The sequence below is a fragment of the Gadus macrocephalus genome, chromosome 20 (genome assembly GCF_031168955.1).
Source record: "Gadus macrocephalus chromosome 20, ASM3116895v1".
NCBI classification, from domain to species: domain Eukaryota; kingdom Metazoa; phylum Chordata; class Actinopteri; order Gadiformes; family Gadidae; genus Gadus; species Gadus macrocephalus.
In genome coordinates, this window is record NC_082401.1 from 9,888,555 (window position 1) to 9,899,009 (window position 10,455).

Sequence of the window (10,455 nt, forward strand, 5' to 3'; positions counted from 1 at the left end):
CAATTTAAGTTTATCAACTTAAATTGTTGCAGTTTTTGGAAAAAACGTCTTTCAGGGTTAGGGTTACGTCTAACGTCTAACGACTAGCGTCTAACGTCTTTTTTTTAATTTACCTGTATGGTTTGGTAATTGGATTTAGACGATTTATTTACTTTGGATATATTACATGTGTCATACATGGATGGATATATGCTCAAGCAGGTTGAGCCAAAAATAAATCCAAACTTTAACTGGCAATAATTATACTTTATGTTTGACTGTATTCATTCCCATAGGGAAATCAGTACTGCATTTGAGACATCATCTCATCCTAACCTGTCCTATCCTTGTCAGGCATCCCCATGCACCCCATTAACACATGACTGGTAGTGAATTGCATTTTAGGCATGCAACATTTTGACAAGTCCTTATGAATCATTTTAAGGTTAATTGTTAAGAAGAGACATATTTCGTCAACTTTCCGTTGATATGGACCCATTAAAGATATAGTAGACAATTATTACCAGTTAAATAAATCTGGGGTGTATGAATAAATTAGCATTTTTTAAATACACATAAGCCCTGCTTATTGAATGGTATAACAGCTGGCCATAGAATGTGAGTGGCTAGAGATTGGTTTCTTCATTCAAAGAGAATAATATTCCATAACAATCAATAGAGGTCTGTAGAAGTATCCCAGCAACACACAGCCCCACCCACCAGCTGATAACAATGCTTGATATATGAATACAAACCATAGTATTTGTTCGGCATCCGAGAAAAACATACATGTAGTCCATTACATTTTAATTTGAATACTAGCGTAAACTGTAATACTTAATCATTATGTGACTTATCTCATTTGATAATAAATAGAAAGAAAAATATACTTCCTTTACAATGGCAGTTATTCAGAAAGTATTCTGATTGGACCTTCTTCAACAATCAATCGAATATTTACGAATACGTACAAAATGTGTTTGTCAAAAAAAGGGGAGGACAGATCAAAGGACACATCATGAATCAACAAACAAACGGACTGTGGTTGGTGTGTTGCTTAGTAACCTGCAAATGTTACTGTCATCATTAAGTCATTATGAGCGCTGCCAAAATTTGTATTCTGCCGTAATCTTATAAACAATTCTTTCCTAATCTACACAAAATGCCATATCAAATCGTTAACCCAAATTGGATATCCACAATAACAAGGATATCATGAAGGTTTATTCATTTTTTCCTTCTTTTTATTCTTATTCAAGTCTGCTTTTTCTTCAGTCACAGCCTGTGCCTGACTTCAGCCAAATGGGGATTCCTCTCTCAACAGAGCTCAGTAGTAGCAGTTTCAAACCATTGCTTCACAGTCAATGTCCTCCAATCGTCTCCATCTCCCTCTACACAGCAGACTGCGTCTCGCTGCACACGTATATGTTACTGGGCCTCACGCGCCTGCGGCTCCGGCCCGGCACCCTGGGGCACAGCTTGCAGCTCTTGGGCATAAACTCAAGGCAGGCCTCCCTGAACTTCCTGATCCTCCAGCAGTAGATCACCGGGTTGAACACCGTCTTCAGGTAGCTGAGCCACAGCGCGCCGACGCTGACCGGGTAGAAGGCCGAGCTGTAGTAGAAGCGTCTGCTGAACACGGCCAGCAGGCTCACCACCGTGTGCGGCAGCCAGCACACTGAGAACCCGATGAAGAGGATGAGGATGGTGGTGAAGGCGCGCGTCTTGAAGCTCATGTCAACGTTGACCTGCGGGGGGCGCTGCAGCCCCGTCAGGCCCAGCTTGCCCACCTGGTTGAGCGCGGGCAGGCAGGAGTGCTCGCTGGTGTGGTTGTGGATGCGCAGGGCGTTGCGCCGCACCGTGTTCAGGATGCACAGGTAGGAGTAGAGCATGACGCCGAACGGCACGAAGAACACCGCCACCGCCAGCAGCACCGTGTAGCCGCGGTCCGCCACCGACTCGCTGTAGCCCAGCACGCACTGCGGCGCCCAGGCCCCGCCGATGCCCGCCGCCCCCGCCCGCCAGCCCACCACGGACGGGAGCGCCACGCACAGGCTCAGCACCCAGGAGGCCACGATGAGCAGCTTGGCCCGGTGCGGGGTCAGCTTGTCCTGGCGCTGCACGATGATGAGGAAGCGGTCCACGCTGATGATGAGCAGGATGGACACGCCCTCAAGGACAAAGAGCCAGTACAGCATGATGGACGCGCGGCAGAACGCGCCACCGAAGCGCCAGTCGGCAGTGGCCACAGTGACGGCGGTGAAGGGCATGCAGAGCAGTGACAGCATGATGTCGGAGAAGGCCAGCGTGGCCAGCAGCAGGTTGATGGCCGACCGCATGGCGGGCTTCTGGTAGACGATCAGGCACACGATGGCGTTGCCCAGGAAGCCGATGGTGATCATGAAGATCATGATGGCCGCCAGGGTGACCCGCAGAGTGACGGACATCAGGGGCGTCCCGCCCTCCGAGGGTAAGGCCTCCGAGGGTTCCTCCACGCCGCCGGGCTGCATGTAGTCGCAGCCCTCTGGCAGGCTCTCGTTGCAGAATGCCATGGCGGCCATGGCGGCCATGATTGGGCGAGCTGAACTCAGTTCAGCAGGAGAAGGAAATGTATCTCCATCTTCGTATTTTCACGTTCTGAAGTCTCCCCCGTCCGTTGGTTTTCCATGGCAATATCTGTGACCAGAAGAAGGAAGTATGGGTTACACACTCTCCAATAGGAGGATACATTCACTGCGCTCGCTTCCAATTCACTACGTAATCACTGACAGATAATAACACGTTAAAAGCTTAATTAAGGAGGAGAGGAGGGAAAGACTCCAAGTCTTTGAGACAATGCCTCAGGCCCCGCTGAGACGATGCCTCGTGTGGGACAGCTGAGAGGGGCTCAGACATGCTGTGGTGTGTCCCGCCGTGACAGGCAGTGTGACTTGCCACCTATGGAGGCGGCATTATGTGGCGACGGCGTCCCTGTGAAGGGTTGGTTCACAAGCCACACTGGACAGACCACACGGGGACACTGTTTATGAGACAATGCTTCTCTCTGGAAAGAGCACATACGGTTCAAAGCATACTCACTGTCCATACAGCATTAATGAGGGCCGGTGATAACTGAGGCTGAAAAGTGGATCTCTGATCATGCATGCATTTACTGTGCTTTCAATGCATGTACACAGTCTCTCTCTCTCTCTCTCTCTCTCTCTCTCTCTCTCTCTCTCTCTCTCTCTCTCTCTCTCTCTCTCTCTCTCTCTCTATCTCTCTCTGCCTCTCTCTCTCTCTCTCTCTCTCTCTCTCTCTCTCTCTCTCTCTCTCTCTCTCTCTCTCTCTCTCACACACTCTACTAAGCTGTGTCTCATCATTGGGTGGTGTAATAGCACTTATTGTAAATCAAAATCTATAGGTAAAAACGATCCTGAAACTTATTCACCTTCAGGAATGTTGCTATAGCATCCATTAGTCATAATGCTGGTAACAGCAGGAGAGTATATGTGATGGGTCTGGTGAAGCTACCATAATTGCAAGATTTTTGGATCAAATCTGGCTAACTCTATGTGCTCAGCTATTCCTAGGAGAAGAACCAGACATTCTTGGGAGACAGCCAGCATGGTATTGATATGGCTCAAATTGTTTAAAGGGGACATATTATGAACACTTTTCCTGGGATTTGGGGTGTTGTTTTGGGTCTCTGGGGCTCCCACATGCATACAAACTTTGAAAAAAGTCTGTACATGATTTTTTGAGTGAGATATGGATTATTGAAAGTATCCCGCCTACAGTTACCAAACAAGCGAGTCAGTTTCGGCGTCTTCCGGCTCCTACGTAGGAAGGGGGCACAGTTGATATTACCTCCCATTTCCCTAATCCCCTCCAATCAGAGCATAGCTACGATTTTGTGGACCAGTGGACGAGCAGGGGAACTCGGTGGCAGCTCAGCTCCGGGAGTAAAATCCCTTTCTCTGCCGGACTGCCTCCCCCCACCAGAGCTGCCGGACTGCCGCCGAAGCTTCGGCGGCAGTCCGGAGGAGGAGACATGGAGGAGAAAGGGATTGCAGCCGGAAAGCTTCAGCAGCAGTTCAGCATATCAGTTCGGCATATCAGCCGAACAATCCCTTTCTCCTCCATTTCACGGTTCATGGACTTCAGAGAGTCAAGGCCAAAGTTCCTTTCCCTAAATTCTTCTCAACAATGGCCGAGATATCCCCCACTACGAGTCTTTACTTGTTGTGAAAGTGCCAGAGACGTAAGACGCAGTCTATTATCATCCGAGGCGCACATAGCTTTTGGCTGCTTTTGGCTAGATAGATATAGAGCTCCAGGAGTCCGCAAACGGCAACAATCCCTTCTCCTCCATGGAGAAGGGATTGGTCAATGGGCAGCAGCTCATTTGCATTAAAGCTACAGACACCAGAAACAGCGCATTCTGAAGTGACTGAAACAGAGGGGATATAGGCGAGATTTATTTTCGTAAAAGCTATTTCCAGCAAACATTTTATGGAGTTTTCACAATAAGTAAACATAGTATTTGAGTTCCAGAAAACATGTTTTTGAAGCTGTTTGCTGGAAATAGCTTTAGTATAGTCTCCTTTAAGGATCATGTTATTGTGAATTTTGTCACTTCTTCCAGGTCAGATGATCTGTGAGCAACAGATGACCGAGCGATGCAAAAAAGAAAAAAATTTAGATCCTGCTCAGGGAAATATATCAATCATCCTGAATGATGTCATCCTGAATGATGACTCTATATCATTAATGACTGAATGAGATAGTGTTTGCATGTTTTAGGGAAATCAAAACTTTATGCAAAAGCTTAAATTGACAGACAATGCAATGTTTTGCACTAATATGTCAAGTCATCAGTTTCCCTCCGAAAAAGGCAGATGCGAAACAAAACATTGCACGGGCTACAACAGCATAGTGTTACTAGCTGTTGCCAAGGGAACAGGGTCACCATTTCCATGGCAACAAGAAACCCCCCAATCTCATCCCATATTCCAAAGTCTGTGAAAAAAAATACGCTGTTGTTTTTGTTGTTGTTTCCATGAAGACGACATACATTTAGAAACCAGAGGGGCACAGGCACATTCAACAATTTAGTGTTAATAACAAGTCACTATAGTTATAGTCACTATGGGCTGTGGCCATACATTCATCATGAACAATAACACAAATAAATATGCAGATGGGAGTAAGTCTGTGTGTGTGTGTGTGTGTGTGTGTGTGTGTGTGTGTGTGTGTGTGTGTGTGTGTGTGTGTGTGTGTGTGTGTGTGTGTGTGTGTGTGTGTGTGTGCGTGCGTGCGTGCGTGCGTGCGTGCGTGCGTGCGTGCGTGCGTGCGAGCGAGCGTGCGAGAGAGAGAGAGAGAGAGAGAAAGACAGACAGGGAGGTTTGTATTGTGAGGTATCCTTGTAAAAGCCTCAAATTAATGAATTGACATCCATTTGATTAACTGGTCATTTCAAAATAGCCTTACACAGGATTAAGCCTTCTCGATGATGTATTGTCATAGGCTGCAGGGAAATCTTATTTGAAAAGCATTATGATTTGTGCTTCTCATGTGTTGTCCACGTGAGCTTGTTAATGATCCGATTGATTTATAGGTTTAATTTTGTATTTGTGATTGTTCTCTGCGTAATACATATTGATTACCCCTGCATATGGGAGTTTTCAATTGAATAATCTATGAGTATGTAATTGTATCATTTAGCTGCACATTTTACGTGTGCTTGACTGTTGCATGTCAATCTCTGTCTGTCTAGATGTATAGGCTACATTGGAACACATGAAACATCCCCACTGCAGGCCTTCTGTTTTGCTCAGATTTGTATGATGATCCCCTCCTCGACTAAGCCGTCCATCCTCCTCCCGTTTCTTCCCGTTTGCTAATTTTCTCTACCTCAAGAAAAACAATATGCAAATATTCAAATGTGACCAAAAATGCCTCTATAATGCCTACTATGTCGAATATAAAAATGCCTGATGTAGATATAGCCAATTTAAGAGAAGATAGGATAAACTATTTCAAGCGTCAGGCAGGTCTGGTTAGATAAGAGAGTAAAAAAAAGAAAAGAAAATCACTATAAAAAAAATCTTGAGTTGCTTACCTTGGCAGGCGAATTAAGGATGAAAGGGGATTGGCGCGGTGTTTCGCGTCATGTGTGCCAGAGCAGCCACTGCAGATGAATAGACATCCATGGCGAGTAGGGATCTACGTGGATGGCGAGCGCTCCGCTTGAATATGATGATACTTTCCCCGTTTCACTACGGCTTATCGATTGGCATCACGCGTGCCGCCTGCTGATGCTGACGCGCGAGGAGACGAGCGGCAGCCACCCATTTAAAGGTGCAGTAGGCTACGCAAAAATACGTCGCTTTGACAATACATTGGCCCAGCCTAAATTACTACGGGACCGTAGTGTACGGAAGCATAGTGAGAAAATAATAAAAGAAAATAATTGCATTACCATGACAAATGACATCAATAGAAGTGAGGTTGTTGTCAACGGAATTCATTCGTTGCATTAGCTAATCTTACAGAAACATAAGGGAAAAATACCTGTTGTAGATGTTGTCGTGAGCTTGTTTATGCTATTCACTTAAGTCCCAATAAAACACAGTAGGCCTATGTCCCTGTGACGTTGCGTTTAGGACGTTACCTTTTTGACACGTGATTACAGTTAGTTACCATTTGTTACGGTGCTACACGTCGTTGAAAAGCTAAAACGCAGCAGGTATTCTATAGTAGTTTACTACGGAACAAAATACCTACATAAGAAAAACCTACATACGATTGTATGTTAGTAGGGGTATGTAAGTCTTTAATTCCGTCAAGTCCAAATATTGACGTGTGGACAGCTGTTTCCCATACGCCCTTCCCTTAAGGTGCGGCCACACCAGACGCGTATCTCGCGTACTTCGCGTATGAAATCGCCATTTTTTCGATAGGGAACCATTGGTTTACGCGTGTATTACGCGTATTACGCGTAATACGCGTATAAGCAACATTTTACGCGCGTATTGCGCGTATGAGGCACGTATATTTACGCGCTATACGCGCGTAAAGCGCGTACATTTCAAGAGTTACAAAAATTTAACTTTTTACGCTCATACGCATGACGATTAGCCGTGTTGCCCAATCAGCGTTGAGCTTGACCCGACGTCACTGGCAGAGAGTAGTGAGCTTGGACAGAAGCATACGGCTGACATCTTTCTTTATTCTGTGTGGAAATAGTAACATAGTTACGCCATTAAATGCTTTTATGGAAACATTTCTAGCGAGAAATGTGCATTTTACTTTCATAATGTTCGCTCGGTGAATGTGAAGGATGTTTGGTTTGATAGTTATGACGAAGAGGGAACGCTCCGTTCACTTGCATGGACAGAGTCTCTGGTTACTAAGCAACCTCAACGTCTTGGCGGACTATTTCTCTGCTGATCAACACTACAGACACTACACGAACAGAAATGGAGGTGGATCAAAATATCATCGTCGCCGTGTGCGGCCGTCCTGTCCTGTACGACACCACGATGGTGTCGTACAGGGACAGGAACAAAACAGAGAGGGCGTGGGTCGACGTGGCAGAGGATATTGGCGTTCCTGGTAAGATCAGTGAATAATGTGTGTGTGTATTTTGCTTGGCTTCAGCTATCGGTTGTGTTCTACTATGAAAAAAGTTAGCGCCGGTTAGCGGTAGCACCAGTTAGCAGTAATATTAAGTGATACTACTACAACAGACTGTCCCGCTTGTCAGGTTACCCAACTTAATATGTATATATGTTCTTGTCAGTGGACGTATGTCGCAGGAGGTGGAAGTCACTCAGGGACAGGTACATGAGACACAAAAAGAATGAAAAGGAGGGAAAAAAGAGCGGGGCAGCGGCAGGGAGAGTGGACACGTGGAAATTTGCTAGGGTCCTGTCCTTCCTCGACCCCTTTGTCACCCCGAGGGAGACCAGCAGCAATTTACCTCTGGGGGCAGAGGAGGTTGAGGGGCGTTCACAGGGGCGCGTATTGCGCGTATTGCGCGTATGCGACCATTTTTTGACACAAAATGGTCAAGCAACATTTTACGCGCGTATCTCGCGTAAAAAGTACGCGAGATACGCGTCTGGTGTGGCCGCACCTTTACAGCTTTTGTGTTTTGAAACAGCAGCTGTTTCACACTTTCTCACGTAGTATCCTAACCTTTCTACCAAATGTTCACAATTAGTCATTTTTGTGTAAATTAGAAAACCTACCTCAGGAGCTGAATAGAATGAGGTAAAGGTAGCTTAAAAATATTTGTCTATCTATGTAACTATAAACTTGCTAATACGCACTATACTTCAGTGGACTGCAAACAGTGAAAACATACTGAAAGAAAACCCAACTGAATGCATATGCCACATAGGCTAATTGCCATTTTGACCTCTGCCTCACTCAAAGCAGTGTTAAAAGTGTTTATTTTTCTTCAAAAATCTCCAATAGCAAGTTCAAAGGAATGCTTACATTTAAAACGCAAATCTCCTCCCATAAAATATGCCTCCAAAGTAATACCTTTGTTACCCTGAAGCAGATACTAACTAACACATATTGAATATGCAGCCATCACTCTTGGCTGATTTCTATTGCGGTTTCTAAATTTATTTGGCATTACAATGTGTCAATCAAGTAACACACATTATTTCTCGGTTGACTGGTTATCAGCTTTTTTGGGCTACATCAGCTTTAAACTCACACTCACACTTGTACTTACTAAAAAAAAGTTAGTTGAAGTTGAGGTTATGTTGTGGGCCATGATGATAACTATCATTATCATCTGAAAGTTCAAAGTATATACCTCTAGATTTAATATTGAGCACAACCTGTGGCTCTAACATATAGTCTAAACCTGGGATTTTTCCAACGCTGTTGGTTGACCCGATGAAATAAAAAAACGTGCAAGCATCATAGTTATGTTACAATATAGCATTTATTCATGTTATTCAGTGAAACATCTTCAGGGGGTCTAACACATGTCAGTGATACGCCTCATGCTCATGAACCTCTGGCCGCTCATCATCTCCCTGAAGCTCCTGTACTCTCCGGGCCTCATGTACATCATCCTGCCCTTGTAGTGGGGCTGCTCGTACATCAGCCAGTGGCCGTCCATCACGTTGCAGGACTGGCAGTCGGACATGCGGTAACGCTCCTGGATGTTGTCACAGTCGTCCATCATCTCGTTGGACTGACCACCGAAGTTCTCCCTCTCGTAGATCTTCATCCTAAACTGGCCCCTGTGCTGTAATGCATATAATCAGAGAAACAATGTCAGCACACTCATAACCACATCATTGTCCATGTACCAGTCGAACTGGGTATGCTTTACTAGTTTAACTACTAGTTCAACTGGGTAGGGTAATATTTGTCCTGGTGTATAGTTATCAGTTCAACGGGTGTAGAGTTATCAGTTGAACTGGGTGAGAGTTATCAGTGGCACTGGGTGAGAGTAAACAGTCGAATTGTGTGAGAGTAATAGTTGAAGCGTTGGTGAGTTATCTTACGAAGGGGATCATCCTGCAGGACCTGATGTTGTCAAACATCATTCCCATGCTCTGCATGCGGTTCATGTCGTTGTACTCTCCCCTCCTCATGAAGAACTGCTGGCCCATGTAGTTGTTCCTCTCATAGAGCATGAAGCAGCCGCTCTCCACCCTGCAGGACTGGCACCTGCTCAGGTAGGAGGACATGTCGGAGCAGTCGCTCATGCACTCATAGGAGCGACCCTGGAAGTTCTTCTCCTCGTAAAAGGTGATCTGGAAAAAACAATGCGGGAAGCAAAATCAAGGTTTAACAATATAAAAAAATATAAAAAAATATAAAAACTATTATTGATCAGTTACTTAAATTTAAAAAGCAACATGAGTTTACCTTGCCCATCATGATGGATTAGTAGGGAGGTAGTTCCGCAGTGGAGGTAGGAATTCAACTTGCTGTGCCAACTGGATGCTCCACAGACCCTTTTATACAGAATCCATGGGACCGCGTTCTGTTGTTATTCAAAGGTGCAAAGCTGATGACCCGGCAAAACGGGGGTTTTGCTGAACAGGGCCTATATGTGCATGCCAATGGTTTTTCATCCATACACTTCTGGCAGTGGTGACCTCCATTGTCCGTTATGAGCATAACCTTTGTTTGAGTGTCGTTCTCTGTCAGAATGTTCTGTCATATCGTCTGATGCCCACCAAAGGGACATAACTGGCTCTGAAATCAAACCATCGTTTCTTTACCTTATTTTGACACAATTCTAATTAAAGTCATAGGATAGACTATTTTTTTATATCACTATTAGAACAAATGTAGTTGTCAATTGTAGTTCTTTGCATGTTCATATTTACTGTTTTCTGGTAACCTTTTCGTTGTATTACTGTCCTGCAATTATTATTTTGTGACACAAATTCTCGTCTTGGATTTATCCACTTTTTCTTTATATCTTAATGAACCCAGACACAGCCAACATAA

At 44.9% G+C, this 10,455-nt stretch overlaps 2 protein-coding genes across 2 annotated transcripts; both read right to left on the reverse strand.

The window, feature by feature from the left end:
• Window positions 1–769: 769 nt before the first annotated feature.
• gpr45 (G protein-coupled receptor 45) lies at window positions 770–6,372 on the reverse strand. The gene is made up of 2 exons (XM_060040236.1): window positions 6,080–6,372; window positions 770–2,655 (listed from the first exon to the last, which is right to left on the reverse strand). The coding sequence occupies exon 2, from the start codon at window positions 2,547–2,549 to the stop codon at window positions 1,371–1,373; it is 1,179 nt and encodes a 392-aa protein (XP_059896219.1). The 5' UTR covers window positions 2,550–2,655; window positions 6,080–6,372; the 3' UTR covers window positions 770–1,370.
• A 2,535-nt stretch (window positions 6,373–8,907) lies between these two features.
• Window positions 8,908–10,016, reverse strand: LOC132448545 (gamma-crystallin M1-like). Its single transcript, XM_060039951.1, has 3 exons — window positions 9,865–10,016; window positions 9,498–9,749; window positions 8,908–9,235 (listed from the first exon to the last, which is right to left on the reverse strand). Exons 1-3 carry the CDS (start codon window positions 9,874–9,876, stop codon window positions 8,963–8,965), a joined length of 537 nt encoding a protein of 178 aa, XP_059895934.1. The 5' UTR covers window positions 9,877–10,016; the 3' UTR covers window positions 8,908–8,962.
• Window positions 10,017–10,455: the final 439 nt, after the last annotated feature.

Bases quoted from the DNA above. Each gene is read 5' to 3' on its own strand.
- gpr45 (XM_060040236.1), bottom strand. From the start codon at position 2,549: ATGGCCGCCATGGCCGCCATGGCATTCTGCAACGAGAGCCTGCCAGAG.
- LOC132448545 (XM_060039951.1), bottom strand. The intron at 9,236-9,497 runs GTAAGATAACTC...TATGCATTACAG, and splicing joins CCTGCAGGATGATCCCCTTC to CACAGGGGCCAGTTTAGGAT.